General features: G+C 15.3%; 2 protein-coding genes across 4 annotated transcripts in view; one reads left to right on the top strand and one right to left on the bottom strand.

Annotated features, from left to right (window-relative positions):
- The window catches only part of LOC122714478 (mitochondrial 2-oxodicarboxylate carrier-like), a 7955-nt gene extending 5236 nt beyond the window's left edge, over positions 1-2719 (bottom strand). Inside the window, exon 1 of one of the 2 annotated variants that reach the window (XM_043935837.1) lies at positions 2582-2719. The gene's annotated coding sequence lies outside the window, so the exon portion shown is untranslated. The remainder of the gene's footprint in view (positions 1-2581) is intronic. The other variant, XM_043935838.1, reaches the window with a different exon arrangement.
- LOC122714476 (ectonucleoside triphosphate diphosphohydrolase 5) lies at positions 2691-22982 on the top strand. 2 transcript variants are annotated; one of them, XM_043935834.1, is made up of 7 exons: positions 2691-2865; positions 5142-5272; positions 7761-8169; positions 10872-11045; positions 19256-19684; positions 21973-22149; positions 22825-22982. In XM_043935834.1, exons 1-7 carry the CDS (start codon positions 2845-2847, stop codon positions 22900-22902), a joined length of 1419 nt encoding a protein of 472 aa, XP_043791769.1. In that variant the 5' UTR covers positions 2691-2844; the 3' UTR covers positions 22903-22982. The 2 variants fall into 2 exon arrangements, with proteins under 2 accessions (XP_043791769.1, XP_043791770.1); XM_043935835.1 differs by lacking the exon at positions 2691-2865 and adding an exon at positions 4112-4231.
- Positions 22983-23939: the final 957 nt, after the last annotated feature.

The raw sequence follows: 23939 nt of genomic DNA, 5'->3' as shown, positions 1-23939 counted from the left end.
AATAATTTAATAATATAATAATATAATATAATATAATAATATAATATAAATATAATATAATAATATAATATAATATATATAGTAATATAACAATTTAAAAATCGTTAACTGAAATAAACAAATTTAAAAATTGTTAATTGAAGACATTTAATAAAAATATAAATTAAGATTAGTATATTAATAAATCATTTAAATTAGTAAGTGCATATTTTAATTACAATTGATATAATTTTATTTATGTATATAATGATTTAATCATAAATTAATATAAAAAAAATAATAAATATTTTTTATGGAATTTATTGGATTAATTTAATAGAAAATGTACAAATTTGGTTAGCATGTAAATATGTTAAATGAAAATTATTCATATAAATATTGTATAAGATTATTATAATAAATCAAATGAAATGGAAAAGTTAAAATTTTATTATATATAAATTATTTATTACATATTAATTATATATAATATTTATAATATTAAAATTATATATCTAAATTTAATTATTTAATATATTATAGATCAAAAGTTTCAAATTACTTTTACTTTAGTTGTAGTTACATCAAATTTTCTATTAATTTTAAATAAAATTAAAAAAATATAAATATAGCATAATTTTATCTGGATATTATGGATTATGTAATAGATATTATAAAACACATTAATAATTGTAAACTTTTGATCGATGGTATATATACTAAATATGATAATTAAAAATTTAATACATAATAAATTAAATCTACATTTTTAATTATTATCAGAATTATAATTCTTTACATTATGAATTAATTTTATATTTTCTTTGTATGAATATATTAATTAAATCTTATAAAAAAAATTATTTAATAAATACAATTTAATAAATAAAATTATAAAAGTATATATATATTATAAAATATATTATAAAATATATTTAATATATTTATAAAATTTTTCAAGTAATATTTGATATTTTTAAACAAATTATAGAGATTGAACATATAAATAAATAATTTTTAATGATGAATTTAATTTAATAATATAAATTAATACAAAATAACAATTTCAAATTAAAAAAAATTATTTATATATTTAGATATAATATTACAGAGACAATAATATTATACATATTATACATATTAATATTATACATGAACTATACAAATTTTTTAAATTAATAGAAATAAAACAATTTTTAAATATATTAGATTTTTGTTTAATTAAAGAAATTAAACTTATGAAATATATTTTTATTTCATTCATATATTGAAATATAAATTTAAATATACATTATAATTTTTACAATAAAACATTTAATTTTATTAGAAATATTTTTCATTACTTTATTTTTTCTTATATAATATAAAAATTTAATATTTTTTTTAACATTCAAAGAATTAATAATAACTCTAATAATTAATCTTCATTTTATATTCTATATTTCTACTGAAATATTTATTTTCATTTGTAAATACATTTATACTTAGGTATATAATGCTTATATATGTATAACTTAACAGTGTGTTGTTTAATAATTAAAAAACAACATGTTATTATAAAATTATGCTATAAAAATTTAAGAAATAATGTATTATGTGTTTTTAAATATTTAAAAATATATGAAATTTATTTTTATGGAAGAAAGAGATATCCAGCATCAATTTACAGTACTGATCAATGCTGATTTTCATTTCTCTTAGTAGATATTAATATTTTCTTTTTTAATAATTAATGAATATAAATTGTTATATTATATTATATTTAAAAAAAATGTTAATCTAAAATGAAAGAAAATCAATGTTGTCAATATTAGATGATTCTTCCCTTTTACATATATAAAAAATCAAATAATATAAATTATGATTTTTCATTTCATGATTAATAAAAAGAATAAAAATATTTGTATTTTTTTTATTTATTTCAAATAGAAAAAATTATTTTAAGTTTTTGAAAAAATAAAAAAAATAATAGTATTTATACTTTTAAAAATGTAATAAATATTTAATTTAGTATTTCTTATATAATGTATATATTCTAGTTATTTTATTTATAAGTATTTTTTATATCAATAATCAGTGATTACATAAATTTGTTCTATGTAAAATTGATATTTAATTCTTAGAAAATTTAAAAGAATTTTAATAAGTTTTAAAAAATTCTATTAGATTATTATATCAAGTATGATTTAGATTACAAAAATTGATCATTTTCATTTATTAATATATTTCTATCAATATATTCTAATACTATATTTTCATTTATTTAATTTAATTTAACATTATTATCACAGAAATAAACATTATTTACAAACATTTATTAATATTAGAACACTCCAATTCATTCATTAATCAAAAGAGTTGTTAATTAATAGCAATATTATTATTTATTAAAAATATAAATTTACATACTAAGTTAATTATATTAATATACATTAGTATAAATAAATTTTTTTTAATATACAATCGTATCCATGTCAAAATCATCTAAACTAAATAAATTTATAATTATATAACTTTTTTTATCAGTTGTTGAAATAGTTATAAAGAGAGAGAGAAAAAGAAAGAGAGGAAGAAGAAAGAAAATAAGGAATTCTTTGTTCACCTTTGTGATATTTTATGTTTCTTCAAAAATTATATTTGTAACCTTGAATTATTATCGCCGCCATTTTATTATTACTATGTAATAGCACTAAATAGTAATGATTGCAATGTCATTTCATAGTCGAGAGTTGTAGTGCTGACAATTGGAGAGTTACGAAGCATTATTTTAGAGATAATTTTATTAAATTTTTTTCTTTTCCTATTTTAATTTTTATGAAATAATTTATTTATAAAATTCAATTCAATATTTAAAATTTAAATAAAATGAAGGTTAGACATAGAAAGGTTTGTTTTCAATATTTTCTTTTTAGTAAATTTTTTATAGGGTATTTTAATGGAATTTCAGTTATATTATTATTTAAATAAGTAAGAAAATTATTATAACCTAAAATTAAAATAACATAAATATAATTTTTAAATGTGAATTTAAATTATTAATAGTGTTCATGAAAATTAAAATATTATAAATAATAATACAAAGAAATAAATCAATATAATTTTTATTTAAATAAACAAATTTTTTTTATTAAAAATAGTTAATTTTATATTAAAAATTTTTTAATTAAAAAAGTTATGTTATTTAATAGTCAATAATTTAATTATGTAAGTTTCAGAGTAAAAATTTCATGAATGTAAGAATATTTTATATTTTCGTAAATATCTCACTTAATTGCATTAATTTATTTTTTTCTAAAAATTATTGATTAATTTTATTAAAAAATTATGATTTTACAGCATAATTAATTTAAAAATTTAAATAATTGAAAAAATTTTGCCATTAACTATTATATTTCATTCTTTTTTATTATAGAATTTCATTATAGAATACATTACGAATTATCCAAATTTTTTTAGAATTTATAATATACAATAAAATGATATATGCTTTTATATAATATTATATTTACTTATATGAAATAAAATTGCATATATTTTAATTATTTAGTATTTTATGAATTTAATTTAAATTTTGTTTTTTATATTTAACTTAATTTTTATTTACTTAAATTTTTATTTATACATATAATATAAATTTATACATATAATATATTTTTTTGTTTATTAAAAATTAATATTTTTTTGTTTTTTAAAAATTTAAAATTTAAAATTTTAATTGATAAATAATGTACTTTTAAATTAACTTTTAAAACGAATACTTTAAAAATTATATATTTATATTTCAAAAAATTGTATTAAATTCTATTTTGAAATAAATTTTAATTTATTTTGAAGTATTTTAAATTAATTATAATTTATGAAACTTGTTAATATAATTAATTATTAGTTTTTATTTAGCAATTTAGTATTTTTATGTTTTATTAAATTTCTTGCAAAATTTTTCGCAAGATATATTTTCAATAGCAATATAGCCTTAAATTGCAAAATAGTAATTTAATTTAAATAGTATGCATATATGCTTAAATGCTAAATAAATATTATGTATTTTTGGTATATATAAATATATAATTTTAAATATTAATTATTCATAAATTCTACCAAAATGTAGACATAAATTTTAAAAATTCAATATGTTATATAGAGAAAGCGATACTTTTATTTTTTTTGGTAATTTCTTTGCATAAAGATACCAAAATTACGTTTGTTGCTTACATCAGCTATTTGTATTACATTTTAAATGCAATATACTCTAGTAAGTAAGAAATTTGTCTTTTGTTGATTTAATTGTATATTGTATAGATATTGTATACAAATTTTATTAAATTTAAGGTTATCTAATCTATAAATCATCTGATTATTATCAAAGATGTTTGATGTTAAAAATTTTAAATGTTTTTTTTATATTAAATGTTTATTGTATATTATATTATAAAATATATTTTATAAAATATATTATAAAATATATATTATATTATAAAATATATTTTGTTCGAAATAAAGATATCTTTAAATGTTTTTGAAGTATTTAAAGCAATTTCTTTTGTTTTTTGAATATTTTATTTTTTTTTATTAAGAATAAAAAATAGTATAATTATAATGAAATATATAATATAATTATAATAAAATATAAAATAAAAAAAAAATACATAAGTTAAATTATTTTTATAATAATATTATAAAATTTATGATTAAAAACTAAAAAACTAAAAAAGAAAATATAAATTTAAAATTTTTTTAAATATAAAATGTTTTTATAAGTCAATTAAATATAAGTAATTTTTATTCAGTCAATAATTGATTTATTCACTTTTTAATATTTATTTCTAAATTTTTTTTTCTGGAAAACTATTTTTAATTCTTATTAAATTCTATGTTTTTTTACCAAAATATTTAACTATTTTTAGAACCAATAAAATTTATTAATTTTAAAATTAATTATTTTTTATAAAATTCTTTAAATGTTTTTAAAATTCTTATGAAATTTTATTATTAATTTATTTGTTATATTTTCATCATATTTTCATTGAAAAAAATCAATAATAAAATATATTAATTTATAAATAAATAAATATATTTGAAATATGAAATTGATTCATAAAAAATAAAATTTGTTTAGTTTCATTAATTGTTTAGTATAATATTAATATATTTTATATTTTCAGTTAAAAACAAAAGATGAAGATATTTCTGAAGCTGATCCCAAATTTCGAATTAAGAAGAGTTATCCAGGCAAAAGATACTTTGTTGTTGTTGTCTTATTGGGAATTCTCTTCTTAGGATACATAGCAATAGCGTATGATTTATACTTTTTCACTTTTTTTTTTTTTATTAATTAATATAAGCATGTAATAACATATTTTATTTTTCAGCTAAATTTCAGTAAGAATAAAATCTATAATCCAAAAGAAAAAAATATTATATAAAATTTATTTCTGAATGTTATATTACAAAATTATAGGTAATATTATCTATATTACAATACAGTCTGAATATATAGATGACAACAGATTCAATATTAAATATATAATAAAAAATTTATATATTTATATATAAATATATATATATATTATAAATAAATTAAAATATTAAGTACATATATGTATAGACATAATATATATATAATATATATAGATATAATAAATATATAATATACAATAATATACAATATGTTTTTTTAATTGTGAGAATTGTTTAAAATACTTAATTTCAAAATTTAATATTTTAATAATTTGAAATTTTAAAATTGCATTTAAAGTTTTATATTTTTTAAAAGTATGTACATATTCAGGCTGTTTAATAATTTTTTTATTATGCTTTTAATAATAAGTTTGATGAGAAAAATAGATAATATAAATTAAAAATAATATAAAATAATATAAACTATTATTTTTTAAAATGTAAAAAAATTCTTATAATTTATAAAATTTTTATAAATTATACTATAATTTGTACTATATAAAAAAAAAATACATAGTTTTTAGAATATATAGTATTTTGCACATTTATATTTTATTTTATTAAATAATTAATAAATTGATTTTAAAATATTTTTATTTATATTATTAAATATTTTTATATTATTACTTTTTGTTTTTTAAAAATAATAATTTTTAAATAATTTTTAATCATTTAATAATTTAATGTATAACAACTTTAAGTTATTATTACAATCTTATTTTCAATATGTTTTTTCATTAATTAAAAAATAAATTTTATTAATTTAACAATTTCATTAATTTAAAAACAAATATTTTTTTTATCAAAATCAAATGCAATTTTTATAAATTTTTATAATCATTATTTTATTATTATTTTATCTAATTTTTGTAAATAATTGCATATAATTGTAAAATTTCATCCTAAAATAAATGTAATTTTATATATTTTATTTTATAGTAATAAAAATTACATAAAAATATTATATAAAATTTATATACAAAATTAAAAAAAATTTATATATAAATTTAAAAAAAATTTTTCATACAAAAATTTCATGGAAATAAGTTTATGTTAAGGATATAATTTTATAAAATAAAATAAAAAGAAAATATAGAACAAATTTTTTTTTTGAAAATTTGTAAGTTTTTTTACTTGTCTATATAAAAATCTATATAACATTTTATATCATATATTGCTTTAAAATTTACTATTTATAATATAATGATTTATTATAATTAATTATATAAATAATATATGTACATTTATCAGAAAATTAAGTAATTATAGATAAAAGTGTTTCAATAAGTACATAAACAAAAATATTTTTCTTTATTATTACATATACATATATTACATATACATATATTACATATATAAAAATTGCTTTTATGTGTGTGTGTGTGTAGTGTTGTGTGTGTATATATATATTACATATATATTTGATCTATAATTATTCATTTATTATTCTGTTATTTTTTATAATAACTTATTGCATGCAAATTGTATTAATATACAAGTTTTTAAATATGCTAAATATTTAATTTATTTTATGTTTGCATAAAATTTTTTTATCCTGCACTAAAACTTTTGTTTTATATTAACTTTTTTTAAAAAATTATATAAAAATCAACTATTAAAATTTTGAATTAGAATTCAAGTATAACATTTAAAACAATTATTAATTACATTTTGTTACACCATATAAAAAAGAATTCAATAAATTATATATATAAAAAGAAATATAGTACATTTTAGAATTATTGAAATATTTTTTTTAACAAAAATGTACTTAATTTTGCTTTATTCTTTTGATTTTTAACATCTATTAGCAATTAATTTATATCAATTGTTTTTATGAAATTTCAATAAAGTTTTAATAAAAATCTGTTTAATATATGTATAATTTTGAATTGTTACTTAATTATATAGATTATTCTATAAGTTCTTTTTCAACAATTATTATTATTAATTACAATAGTTTCAAATATCACACAAAATGAAATATTATTTTATTTTTATGGTTTATCATTTTAGAATATTTTTTATACATATTATCGCTTCGATTTTCAGATGTATTATATATTTGATTTGTATTGTATTATATTAATAAAAATTAATTCTTAATTTATAATATTAAATAAATATAATAAATACATATATTATTATATATATGTATTAAATATGTATTATATAATATATTTAATAATTGTTAAATATATATTATAACATTTAAAATATTAAAATTAAAATAAATATATTTTCAAATAATAATTATATATTAATTAATTAAATATATTTTTAAATAATAAATAATAATTTTCGTGTAATTTATTTTGTTACAGATATGATCTGAAGCCAATACATTTTGGTAGCAAGGCAATTGATACATTAGCTTTTTCTTTCAATCTACAAAAACCATTTTATGTTGTAATAATTGATGCAGGTTCTACTGGTAGTCGTGCTTTAGCTTTTAGTTTTCATGAATCAATCCTTGATGGTAATTTGGTTTTGGATGATGAACTTTATACAGAAACAAAACCAGGTGTTAGTGCTTATGTTGAAAGACCTAAAGAAGCAGCAAAATCTTTGACTATATTGTTAAATAAAGTCAAAGAAGTTGTTCCACAATCAGAATGGCAACATACACCTCTCAGTATGAAAGCTACTGCTGGTTTGAGACTTCTTCCTGGACACAAAGCTCAAGAAATACTTCAAGAATGTCGAAAAATGTTTGAAGAAAGTGGTTTTCAGGTATATCCTTATAATATTAAATCTAATAATACATGATATTCTAAAGTTTGAACTTATTTTTTATATTTTGTTTTATATTTAAATAATCGCTTTGATTTAAATTTATTAAGGATTTCAGCATGTCTTTCTTTGCATTAATATTATTGATATTGTTTTTTTCTTGAATTTATAAAGCGTAAATTAATATAAATTAATATATTAAATAATTTCTATATTTGGCATTATATAATTTATATATAAATATTAGGATATTAATATTAGGATATTTATTGGTTTCATATAAAATGTAATAATTAGTATAGACTATTGCGAAAAGATTATTAAATTATTTATATTAAATATAGATTTGAAACACATTATGAAAATTTATAAATATTATTTATTGAAATTATTAAAAAATAATGGATTTTTTTATGATTGGTAATTAACTTTTATAATTTTTTTTAATTTAACTTTTGACTAAACTTTATTGAAGAAGCCTAAAGATAAATTAGATAGAAAATTAGAAAATCTGTTTAAGATTTAAATTCTTGAATTATTTATATTCATATATAATAATATTTTAATTATAATTGTATAAAGAAAATTAGATAATGATTTTAAAACATTTTAAAAACATATAAAAAACTTGATATACAATGAATAATAAAATTTATAATTTTAATTACAAATATTAAAATTTAGCATAGTTTATTAAAATGATTGTGATGAGAATAAATGAAAAGTATATTAATTTTATTATCTGTAAATGATAAAAATTTTATAGATAATATTATATAATATATATTACATGATACGAATATTACATTTAAATAAATTAAAATTCATTTTCAATGAAAGAATAATAATTTTTTAAATTTGTTTTATTTTATTATAATTATCCTAATATTTATAATGAAATTATATATTATATATATATTATATATATTATATTTATATTTATATATATTATATATATTATATTAACGCTATATTATATAATATTATATAACATTATAGTATATTATATTATATTATATAATTCTTCATAATTGGATATGATTAGATTTAAGATAAATTTCAAGATTTTAATTAAATTTTCATTAAATTTAATAAATTAATTTAAAAAAATAAATATAAAATAAAGTAAACAACTTAATAAAAATAATAATTTAATATAAAATTTAATTAAATTTTTATTTTTTTTTTATTATGTTTTAGATTAATTTATATTATAGAAATTTTATATTTTATTATTTTATTGAATATAATTTTTAAAAAATTATTGAATTATTGAAAGAAAAAAAGAAGTTATTTAATATGCTAATTTAAAATTGCTTTTTATATCTAAGTCAGAGTTATATGTTTATTTAAAATTCTTTTTTTTTCACTCTATTATAGTTTCTTTGTTTTAAGTGATATGTTTTTTATATGTTTTTTAGTGATAAAATATTCTTTCTATTTAGTAGGATTGCATACATATTTCTTCTTGAGGATAAACTAGATATATGTAATAAATCAGTATATTGCATGAATTTCATCTTAGAGAAATTAGCTATTTCATTTGTATAAAGCTTAAAGTAGTGTGCATATAATATAGCATATAATATATATAATATATAATATTATAATAGAAATATAATGATATTATAATATTATAATAATAATAATATTATATATATATATAAATATTAATATATATATATAATAATATCATATATATTATAATATTATAATATATAATAATTTTTATTAAATATTAAATGTGTAAGGAATATTGTATATATAATATTATAATATTGTATATAATATTATAATTTCCTTATATATTTAAAAAATTTTTTTTTTAAGTAATAATTTCGAAAAAATAATTCGATATTTTATACAAAATATTCAACAAAATGTATGATTTTTAAAACATTTCTGATAATTTAAAAAAATATATTTCAAATAAAATTTATGGTTATTTTGAAACAATTACAAATTGTTATTTAAAATTTCAAAAAAATATTTTTTTTACAAAAAATCAAGTTTATTTTAACTTTTTTTAAATAATATAATACTATGATCTTCAGATAATCATCACTTCAAATCTTAAATTCATTGATTCATAATAGTATATAAATATTAACATGAAAATTGATTTCGTAAAACATTATAACGGATAATTTTGAATAATGTTTAAGAAATTACAATATATATAAATAATAGAAATTATAAATATTTATTATAAATATTTGATCTAATATTGTATTAAATCAAATTTTACATATTTAAAATTTATGAATTTAAAATTAAAATCTAAAGATCATAATATTATCATCATTGTTTTCATTAACTATGAAATCAAAAATATATCATATCTTTGTTTGCATTATATACATTACATTATATTACATTATATATATAATTTCAAAGTGATCTTGATTTTTTATATAAAAAAGCATTTTTTTTTAAGATTTTAAGAATTGTAATTTATAATTAATTTGAAGTAGATCAAATTTTTTATTTTTTTTTTACATTATCAAAAATATTTCAAAATTATGCACATTATTTTAAGCTGAATATATATATATATATATATATATGCATTTCATTATTAAAATTTAAAAATTTAAATGTAAATTAAGTAATAAAGATAAAAAAATGCTTTTTTGCTATTTATAAATAGATATTTATTATGTATATATATACATATATTATATATATTTTTATTATTATAGATATCTAAAAATTCAATTTCTATAATGGATGGGACAGATGAAGGTATATTCTCTTGGTTCACTGTAAATTTTCTACTGGAACGTTTTAATACACATAGTCCTGGTAATACAGTTGCTGCATTAGATCTCGGTGGAGGTTCAACACAAGTGACTTTTTCACCTAATGCTATGCAGGTATAGTTAAATAAATAATATTAAAAATTTTAATATAATTTTAATATTAATATTTTAAAATTAAATTAATATTAAATTATAATAGTAAATTAATTTAATATAATTAATTAAATTAATATTAATTAAATTAATTTAAAATAAAGATATATATAATAATAATAATAATCTCGATATACTATAAAATATATGAATGAATCTTGATATACTATGAAATATAAAATATTCTTAATTATGATCAAGTTTAATAAAATAAAATAAAAAATAAATTTGGTAGCTGACAAGAAAAAATATTAATATATATAGTGATAGAAAACATGAATTTTTATTTATTTTAATAGAAAACAAAAATTTCTTTAAGAATATTGTTAAAACAAAATATTAATATTATTATTAAAATAATAAATAGTAAAATTATTGAAACTATATATTTCTCTAATATATTTTAATATTATTTAAAAAATTGAAAGAAACAAGAAAAATAATAAGTTCTTGTGTATTGTATTTTATGATCCAATTATAATTGAAATAATTTGAAAGTATTCTAAAAGATATCTAAAAAAAAAATTTGGAAATGTTGCTAAATTCATTCATAACTAGTTTTAGGAAACTATATGTATATTTATATTTATATATATTTATGTATATCAGAACAATTGAAATATTATTAAAAATATTATTTATTTAAATATTATTAGCTAATTAAATGAGAGTATGTGGAATTATAAGAGCCAATTGTAACTCTAAATAATTCTAATTGCCATTAAAAAATGAAAAAAAGTAATGCAATATTTTTTTTGAAAAGATAGATTCTCTCGTTAGAAAAATACATTAAAAAAATAAAAATAAGTATTTTATACATATTTAAAATTTCATGCAAGTTTATATATATATAAAATATAGCAATTTTTTTTAGCAGAATATTTATTAGGGAATATTATATTAAGGGAATTGAAATATAAAGTAGTTTTTTCATTTTTTAAATATAACTCTACTAAATAAGCTTAAATAGAAAATTTTATGTGGTTCAGAATTTATCTGCTTATTTTTCTTATTAACCTGTTATAAAAAAAATTCTATTTAAAACACGAAGAGATAAAACTTTGGAAATTGATTTTAGCTGATTAAAAAGAATTATCAACAAAAAATAATGTTCCATGTCTGACTTATTACATTTCATGTATATAAGAATATATAAAAAATAAATGTAAAGAGCATTATAGTATGATTTTAATTTTATTTTTAAATTAATGAAGATCTGTGAAAATAAAAATGTGCGCAAAAATGATCTTGAATATGAAATTCAAAAACAATTTTTTTTTTATATCATGTTCTATTTATTGCAAGATTAAAAAATTTCAAAAGAATCACGATTTACATTTCAATAATTCTTTTGAAAGAAAAAGAATTAAATTTTCATTAGTTTTCATTTTATTTATAATTAATTCATTTTATTTATAATTCATTATTTAATTCAATAATATATTCACATTATTTGTTTAAAATCTATTTATAATTCTTTGGTGAATCAAAAAAAATAGTATTTATCACAGCATGTAGATACTACATATTTTATATTGGAATAAGCGCCGAATAATTATTGGAAAAAATCCAAAGTACTATCTACACAATAATATTAGTAGGCCATAACAGTATTTTTTTTTTTCTTTGTGCTCATGAACAATGAAGCGAAAATACATCAAAAAAAAGAAAAACTATATTCTTTTCACGTTATATACGAACCCATTCTATTTTTTGGCGAATTGCTTCATTTTCTATATTTAAAAAGAGACATTAGTTATGACCGAAATAATAAATTCCGGAGTTTTTAATAAATTCGTTTCGCAGATGTTTTTGTTATTTTATTTCCGTGTTCAATCATCTTTATTTTCAATTCATAATTGCTACGAATAAAAAAGAAATTTGATCTTGAATTTCAAGATCAAGATTAATTTTGCGACAAATTTTTTTTTAACAAATCTCTATCAATTCAAATTGTACATAAATATAGAATCATACTATATTAGTCATGATTATATATGCTTATTTTTTATATATATTTTATATATACAAATTCATTCAAATCAGAATTTTCGGATAATATAAATATTTAAAATAATATTTTGATTTTAATATTTAATAATATTTTCGCGAACTATTAAAAATTTAATTATTCGCGTAATTTTATTAATTTATTAATTTTTTTTTTTAATTTAATTAAATTTTTAAAAAACATATTTGAGTTCTTTAATTCATCAAGAAGTTTCATGGCAATGAAATATTTTCAATGATTCGAATTAATATTCGAATATTGCGATTTGCAAGAAATTATTATTTTGTGTGTATATATATATATATATATACATCTTTTTGTTGTAATTAAATTAATCGAAATTTGTAATTTATTATAATTAATGTAATTAAAATAATTGATTGTAATTTAATAAATCGATTTCTTTTTAATATATTAAACTATTTGTAATTAGTGAAAACATTAAGTTGAACACACATAAATTTTATTTATTTAATGCACATAATTTTTATATAATAAGTATTAAATGAAATAATGGCAAAATTTAATATTAAGAAAATATTCGGATACTTAAAAAATTTATATTAATTTAAATAACAATTTTTTTACAAAAATTTAATATTGTATTTAATATTCCCTTTTTTTATGAAACATTTTAATATATTGAAAATTATCTTTTGTTGATAATGGATTTTATGTTTTATTTCTATTTTAAATGATATTATTTTTCTTCAATATATATTATTTTTTTTATATTCGAATTCAATTTATTGTATAAAAGTAGTTATACGATCAAAATTCTTATCTTAATTTCATAACATATATTTGCAATATTTTCGCAAATTAAAATTGTATTTTTTTGCGATTTATTTTTTAATTTTGAAAAAATTATTTATAAATTCTTTATTTATGATCTGAACATTATAAAAAAAAAAATGCAATTTTAATTTATGAGAATAATTGGATACATTGCAAATATATGTTATCAAATTAAAATAAAAGATTTTGTGTAATTGCATAAATATTCTTATGCAATAAATTGAATTACTAATATATAAAAAAAAAAATAAAAAAAAAAATATTAAAAGAAAATAAAAAATTCATCCAAAATAGAAATAAAATATAGAGTCCATTCCATCAATAAAAAATAATTTTTAACATAAATTGTATATAAATATAAATATAAACATGTAAAAGAAAAAATATTAAACACATTATTTAATTTTTATATAAATTTATATAAATAATTATATATTTAATTATTATAAATAATTTTTATATAACTTTTATATAAAATTGCTATTGAAATAAGTTTGAAAAACTTCTTTCGAATAATTTTTTGCTGTATTTATTGAATACTTTTGTTATATATAATATTTGCTATATTATTTCATTTATATTTCATTTATATTTCATTTATCGCTTATCGCTATTATGCAAAAAAAAATATATATATATATTAAATAAATAAAATTTATATTTCCGTTAAATATAATGCGTACTTTAATATATTAGAAAATAATTAATTCAACAATAAATAAATATGTAAAGCATTAATCTTGCAAATTATGATATTTAAATATTAATTTATATTCATTGTGAGTTAAAAATTAATAAGAAGATCATAAAAAATAACAAGAAAATATTTCGTTTAATTAAACATAGTTAAATATCTTACAAGGGATTATAATGATCAAAAAAATGTTTTTAATAAAAGTCGTTTGGTAAAAAGGGATAATATATCATACAAACAATTTTTTATATTTGGCTGAATAGTGAAAAGATTTAAATTTTTTAAATGGACAATTTTAAATGCACTAATCGATTTATCTAAGTTAAATCTAATTATCGATTTATCTATTTTTTATAAAATATTTAATAATTTTATAATTTTTTTTATAAAATTACGTTGAAAAATTTATATTAATTTAGAAAATTATATTAATTATATAATAAAAATATATAATATAAAAAATATATATATATAAATAATAAATATAAAAATATATAAAATTATAAAATATATAAAATATATAAAAATATATAAAATTATAAATATATTTATAATTTATTATTATAAATATAATTTATTATAAAATATTATTTATATAAAATATATAAATAGACTCATGTAAAAAAAATAAAAATCATATATATTAAAAATAAAATAAAAATCATTATATATATTATTTATATATTATCTAATAGACTAATCATTTTAACATCCCGAAAATATTTAAGTCGTATGGTTCAATTTTGAAAAAATTATTCCGTTTTTTAAATAATATATCAATACTTTTCCTCTCACTATACACACACATATATATATGTATATATAAGATGTTAATATTTGTGAGATATTTATTAGACCGTTGACTTTAGAAATCAAAACAAATATAAAAATTGATATAAAATAAATGTTGATTCAAGCTTATTTATTAAATTATATATAATTAAAGTTTGTTAAATTAAGTTGAAGATGGAGATAAAGTCAAACGAAAAAAACTACTTTATTTCCACGTTTATTTAATACAAAGTTCAATTGCTTATAATTTTAACAAATAAATCTTAATCTTATTTGTGTAAATCTTATTTTTGTATATCACTTTTTATATTTGTTTTCATTTTTATAAAATTTTTTAAAAAATCGATGGTGTCTTACGTATATATTAACATTCTGTATATAGTGAGGCCAAAAAATATGTATAAATAAGATTTTTATGAAAAAAACATATCTTATCGATTTCAATGATTGAAAAATGTTGTCAAAATATGTTCATTATCTTTAACAATCTTTAATGGAAATATTCTAAAAAATTTATTTAATTTTGATGAATATAAAATTTTTTATTTATTTTTGAATATTTTGATAGCATATTTCAGAAAAATATATTTAATATCATAAAATTATTATATTAAAAATTATGTTTAAATATTATTCAATATTGATTTATCTATTTTTTAGGAAGACGGGATAATCAAAAAGTAGAATTAATAATTATTAGTAAACTAAACTTAATTTCAACATATAAAAATTTAATTAGCAATTAATATCTCATTTTCGAATATATACGGAAAATAATAAATTAATAATTGCATTATATACAGTCTCATAAATTAATGCGTTTCTCGTTACGAATGCAGACTATATATATATTCTAACTTATATCCTTTCACAAAATTATAGTATATTCTATTCAAGAATGTTTTTATGTTATTTGACTTCCATTATTTTTTATTTACATTGTTTTTATTAGTAATGAATAGCAAATCATAAGGAATATATGTCTTTATGTCATTTGACTTGCATTATTTTTCATTTACGTCATTTTTATTAGTAATGAATATTAGCAATCGATCAACATTTTTTAAATATTAAATATTCGTACCTATCAAATTATATTATATAAAGCTATAATTATAATAATTATAATATATTTTTATATTTATATATTTATGTATTTATATATTTATATATTTTTATATTTATATATTTAACTATGCATATATCTATATATAGAATAATATGATGGTATAACAGTCGCCATGATTTTTTATGAATTTTTGAGTCTTACAAGAAAATATATTAAACAAAAATTAATCTATTTTTAATGTTAAATCAAATATTTTTTCAATAAAAAAAAATAACATTGAATTTTTATATAACATTTTATATTTCTGATTTCATATTAACTAATGTTCAGATGAATCTCTTATATTCTTGAAATAATTTTTAATTTAAAAATGTGAAATGTCTTAAATGAAATTAGTAATAACATTAATGGATAGTTAGATATGGTCCTATTCAATTATTTTTCTTGGCTATCTCAGTTTCTCCGATTTGTCTCAGATTTTTTTCGTGAATTCATTTACAATCAGTAGTTGAATCGATTCAAAACATTGAATATTTAAAACAATAATAAAATATTATATGCTGAAAAATTCATTATAATTTACTATATAGGGTATGAATAATAATTTATTCCATCCACTAGAATTATGTTTAGAAGAAAATAGATTAAAATTTGAATAATTATTGTTATATACATAATATACATAAACATATAGATAGATTTTAGGTAATAAAGTTGTATAACATAATTGAATTATTTAATTATTCGATTGATTCAAAACTTAAAATATAAATTATTTAATAATATATATTTAAAACAATAAATTTGTATTATGTGTTGAAAAGTTTATTATGATAATATTATAGTAATTATAATATTTAAAACAATAAATTTGTATTATGTTATGTATTTGAAAAGTTTATTATGATAATATTATAGTAATTATAAATAATTATTTTATCGATTAGAGTTGCGTTTATAAGAAAATTAAATTCGTTAAAATTTGAATAATTATTGTAGTTGAATACATAAATATACTTTTAAACAAGATCGCAAAATATACTATACTATACTATATAATGATATTAAATTAATTTTATTTATTCTATTTAATTATATTATTTAGCTATGTTCTCTATGTTCTTTATGTAAATCAGATCAAATCTTAGAATCTTAGAAAGATTTCTTATCTACGAAAAAATTTTCATATTTTTTCGGAAACATAGAGACCATATAATAAATAATACAATAATAAATATATAGTTTATAAACTCTTCACAATAATTGAATTATTAACATTTTTTTCGAAAATATTATTTTGAAGAAAATATATGAGAAATAATTTTAATTAAATAGTTAAATAAAATTATTTGTAATAATCAAAAAAAAATTTTTTTAATAGATTATCATATTTTCTGAAAAATTTAATAATTGATATTCCAACAGATTGAAGCTGACAATAATTAAAAATATTATGTTGTTTAAAAATATTGAAAATATTATAAGAAAAAATTTTTTACTATATCAGATAATAACGAAGTGAGTAAATTAAATGCAATTACAATAAAATGTCTATTTGATTCCATATTGAATTTACTTTGTAGATATTTCAAAGAATTATTAATAATGCAATTCTTGTTCAGTAAATAATGATAAATAATGAATATATTTTTTATACGAATGAATTAGTTTGCCACTAAAATTAAAGAACATGAGATAAATAATATTCAAAATAGATTCATGAATATAATATGTAATAAAATATAATATAATAAGAAAATAATAGAATTCTACTTTTTGGAAACTGGACGACTTTATCTTAAATTTTTAAAATTGTATTGAATATTTTTTGAGTACAAAAATTAAGATTTTTTTCTTTTTCAGTTTCAATTTCTGTTTTTATCATACTTGACCGATAATGGATTTTTCTATAAAACAATGATTTTCATAAAAAGATTTAAAAATTATACTATTTCGCGCGTATTATTTCCTATTATTATTCCAAAACATTAAAAACTTTAATAAATATAATCTAAAATAATTTGTATTATTTTAAAAATTTGTCTATCTTATAGAAATTTATTATTTCTATTGATTATTCTATTGATAACTATTGATAGTAATTTCATAGAAAATAAATTTTATTAATAAATTTATAATCTGATTCGTAATAGCAGCGTGGACTAATTGTAAGTATAGAGTTTAAGTGGTCGAAGATAAAAACTAAAATCTATAAACTTTCATTAAATACCTAATATCTTATGATTTTAAAATGAAATATCTTTTATAAAACATATGAGATGTTATCATATAGTATTTCATTAAATTTATATAAAAAGGAATATACAATACTATAATATATTTTGTATTGTATATTAATATATATATATATTATATTAATTATATTCAATATTATAATATAATATATTAAAGTATATAAAAAAATGATATTTAAAAAAATTACAAATAATTATAATCTGCAATCTATTATTTTTATAAAAAAATAAAAAAATATTTGTACCTCATTATGTTCTCTTCATATCAAACAACTTTTGTCAAAACATTTTATTTTTAATTTCTTCGAAGATATTTCAATAATTTCAATTAAAAATACTATATCGATATTGACATTTTGTTAATTTTATATACGTATTTAAAAAATAATTTCATGCATATGCTTATTTATTGTACATGGTGTAACTATTTTTATAAAAATAAAAAAATAATTAATAAATTAAAAAAAAATATAAAATAAGATTTTATAATTTTTTATGATTTTTTTGCTAATAATAAAAAAATATATTAAAATTTATTTAAAATTTATTTAGGAAAAGAAACTCAGTGGACATATATACTCTGTTAATATCTTCAGCCACAACATGAGCGTTTATACGCATAGTTACTTGGGCTTGGGTCTAATGGCAGCAAGGAAGGAGATTCTAACACATGGATTGATCTTGGATAATGTAAACCTAAAAAATAAAATAGAAGTACGATCTGAATGTGTAAATCCCATAGTTTCGACGGAATGGAATTATGGCGGATTTAATTATCTCGTTAAAGGACCTGTAAATGGAACTCATAAACTGGTAAAAATACAAAACTTTGCTGGTGGAGAAGTGGATAGGCCAATTGTCAATTTCTCAGAATGTTTAAAAATTATTGAAAAATATGTTGGCAAAATTAAGAATAAACCGGAAGGCTTAAAAGATCATGAGATCTACGCATTTTCTTACTATTTTGATCGTGCTACCGAGGTAAATAGATTATATAAATTATAATTATTAATTACTGTTTTGAATTAAAAAAATAATGCTGTATGATAACATTAATATCATATATTATATCATATATGATATTATAAATATAAACAAAAATATGATCGACAGCAACATTTTTGATTTAGTATAAGAATTTTATATAATGCAAAGATTATTGCATTATATATTTTTACATTACTTTATATGTAGATAAATGCATACATACTTCTCATTTTTTTAATTTTTTCTAGAATTTTAGATATATTAGATATATAACAAAGATAGATATTTTAGATATTTTAGATATATAACAAAAAAGTTATTTCTTTATAAGATTATTGCATTATATATTGTCATAAAATAATAAAACTTAAAATTTTCAAAAAATATTTTTTTTTATTAATAATAAAATTATCAGAAGTTTATATTATATATATATTATTTATTAGATTATTATCATATTTCTATTAGATTATGATAATCGATTATTAAATAATCGATGAAACTTATATTATTTTTTATTGAATGCAGATTATAATCAATTTAATATAGATGATATGTAAATCAAATAATTTTTAAATAATTAAAAATGATAGATTTTTCCTATTTTAATTATAATTATAAATAAAAAAAGAAGAAGTTATTAAAAGATGTAATTATATGTGTTTATATGTGTTTCATATTTCATTAAATCATATTTCATGTTTCATTAATATATAAGCGAAAAAAACCGTAAATTATTTATTGTTATATAAAAATTGTATAATATAATTTGATGTTATCATTTTTTTTTACAAATAGGTATATGTATAGATTTTTTCCTATAAAAATTCTTGCTATAAAAAATTATGAGTTTAAAAAATATTTTAAATTGATTTTAATAAAACAAGAAAAATATGAATCGAAGGATTCTATTTTACATATTTTTTTCATACAATACCAAACATTATTTTCAAATTAAAATATCTTGTAAATTAATAATTTGCTAGTAACGATTTAGAATATAATTTAATTGATTTTTAAGAAATAAAAATGTTATTGATTAGTATTAAAAATTATATCAGTATTAAAAAATTATATTAAAAAATATGTGATTTCGTGTAAAACAAAATTGATTTTCATAAAATCTTTATGTCTATTTGCAAAAAAGATAATCATATCAAATTATTTATCTATATACAATTATATTTATCTATATATCTATATTTATCTATATACAATTTTTGTGTGAAACATTTTTTTATATAATACAATAAATAATTTATAAGATATTCAAAGTCTTTATATTTATTTTATAATATATCTTATAATATTATAAAAATAACTTGAAATAATCATATAAATAAACATTTGCAATTTATTACATACATATCAATATTATTACGAAATTAATAGCCATAACGTATGAAATATCATGACTATTGCGAACTGTGGCAGAAAAAATTGATTATCAATGAAGATATTGATTTAGAATTATTTTCGAAACGTGAAATGGAACAAATATGTTTTATATTTTATACTTTCTGTATAATATAATTATTTACAATATAATATTTTTAATTATATAAAGATTATATCTATATATAGAAATTATATATAGATATATATAATTATATAAAGATATAAGAATAAAATGAAATAATTCTATATTCCGGAAACAACTTTATTAAATCGATATCTTCGATATTGTTGATAACTGAATATCTTGTGACTTTCTGTATCACAATTTGTATTGATCATGATGTTTCATACTGTTATTTATAATTTATATTCAGAGAAATAAAAAGTTAATTTTAGAAGATATTTTTGGAAAATTAATATTTCTGAAAGCTAAAATAAATTTAATAAAAATTAATATATAAAATAAATAAAGTTCGATTGAAATTTATTAAACAATTAAATTTTGTGATAGATTAAATTTAGGTATAGTTGATAGTTCTATCGCGCTGTCTCCGCCTTTTTTTATCTAATGAAAACATGAATTGTTTATAATTTAATAAATAAGTCTTAATATTTCTGTATATAAATTTTCATGTTTTTAGTTTGTTCTTAGTTTCTTTTTATTTTTAAAATTGATAAGATTTTATTAAGATATCCTATGAATGTAAACTTATTATGAATTAAATGAAAAATTGTTTAATATTTTTTTTAACTTCATAAAATTGATAAGATATTTTATCAAGATAATAAATATAATAAATAATAAAATTGTAATTCATAAAAATTGATTAATTAATAAAAAATTGAAATTGTAGATTTTATTTCGTATTATTGATATTTCACAGGTAAGTCTTGTTGATCCTTTTTCTGGTGGAATTACTCAAGTAAGTGCATTTCTGAAACAAGCAATGGATGCTTGTGATTATCCAAATACTGAGCAACCTTTCACTTGTCTCGATTTGACATTTATTTATATTCTTCTTCGTGATGGATTTGGTCTGGATCCAACTACAAAACTTTATGTAAGAATACAATTTAAGTATCATAGATATAAAATTAATATATTAATATATTCATGATTCTTAATATATTCATGAGATACTTGTAGAAGATCGATTCTAGAAGATCAAAATCAACATAAAAGTTTATGTTTAAAAAAGTGTCAGATGAAACTTATTTACTAAGTTATAAATAATTGAAATTTGTGTTTCACAAAGCGATATAAAATAAGACGATTCTATCTCTATTATACTGCATCACATTCTACTCCTTTATTTTATTGAATGTAAATTTAGATTATAATTTAATAAATAAGTTATAATTTAATAAATAAACTTCAACAGATTTTTGCATCTGTATTGACCTCTAACATCAAGTTTCTAAAGTATATAAAGTATATTCACAAATATATTAATATATTATAAAATTTGATGGAATGCGGGATTTATGTCGCATTATCTATATACTCTAGTATATAGTCTATTTAGAAAAAAATATATTCAAATATATTCAAAATTCTTGAAATTTATATATAAAATAAAATAAAATATATAAAATAATTTTAAGGATATTAAAATTTATCATGTAAAATATTTTTAAATTTTTTATTAATTTGAATTGACATTGATATTAACACATTAATTTTTATATACACTAGACTATTAAAATAATATATAATAATTATTTGTTTTTATTAGCTTTATAAAAAGATCAATGGACATGAATTAAGTTGGGCTCTTGGGGCTGCATTCAACATTATCCAAAATGGCCTTTAACGCATCCAAAATATAGGAAAAGGGATTATAAATATTTTTACATAAGATTAAAAAAATTTAATAAATTTTTTTTATCTATATAATTATTTGTTTTAGTTAAAAAAATATTAATTTATTTATGTTCTTTATTTTTATTATAATATGTTAAGTTATTATATATAACCTTTTGACTAATGATGTATTATACTAATTATTTTTTATTATTTTTTTAAACATTCTGTTTCAAACAGTATTTAAAGGAAATGAACATCTTAAATAAACCAGATTTTATATATATATATATATATATATATATATATATATTCACAAATCAATGTTAATATAGAATGTATAAAATTTTCAAAAATTTTATTGAATTATTTATTTTTATTATGATAAATAATAATTTTAATTTTAATAACAATATTTAATTAAGCAGTAAATCTTAAAAAAATATATAAATTTTTTAAGAATTTCTGATGCAAAAATTAATTTTTAGATATAACAAATAATATTAATTGTACATAAATTTTATTTTTTCATTTCTTTTTAATACAATTATTTTAAATTGAAATAATAGATTAGATTATATTTCTTAAATTGCTCAAATTAGATTTTACTTTTTATGAATCTGTAATTTTATTGAGTTTCATAATTTATTAAAAATAATTAATATATTATTATATATTGAAAATAATTAAAAACTTATTCAATTTTATTTTTTACTAGATCATTGCATTAAATTTTTTTCATCTTTTTTCGTTTTAGAATAAAAAAAAGAAATTGTAAAAATGATTAAAACATTTTTTACAATAGAAATTCTTATCTTGCATATATTGATGAATAAAATTTTTTCAATGATCAAATATATTTTGTATTCAAGAAAATCAATTTTTTTTTTAGAAAAGTGCAATAATTTTATTATTCTATAATATCTATAATTGCACAAAAATATAATATTTTATATAATATATATTATATATTTTAATAACATATTATAATTTTTAATCATTCAGCGAAAATTTGTATGAATTTGTATGAATATTTTTAATATGGTT

Source organism: Apis laboriosa, unplaced genomic scaffold (genome assembly GCF_014066325.1).
Source record: "Apis laboriosa isolate Shangri-la unplaced genomic scaffold, ASM1406632v1 scaffold30_cov140, whole genome shotgun sequence".
In the NCBI taxonomy this organism is placed as follows: domain Eukaryota; kingdom Metazoa; phylum Arthropoda; class Insecta; order Hymenoptera; family Apidae; genus Apis; species Apis laboriosa.
This window is presented reverse-complemented; position numbering and strand designations above follow the sequence as displayed.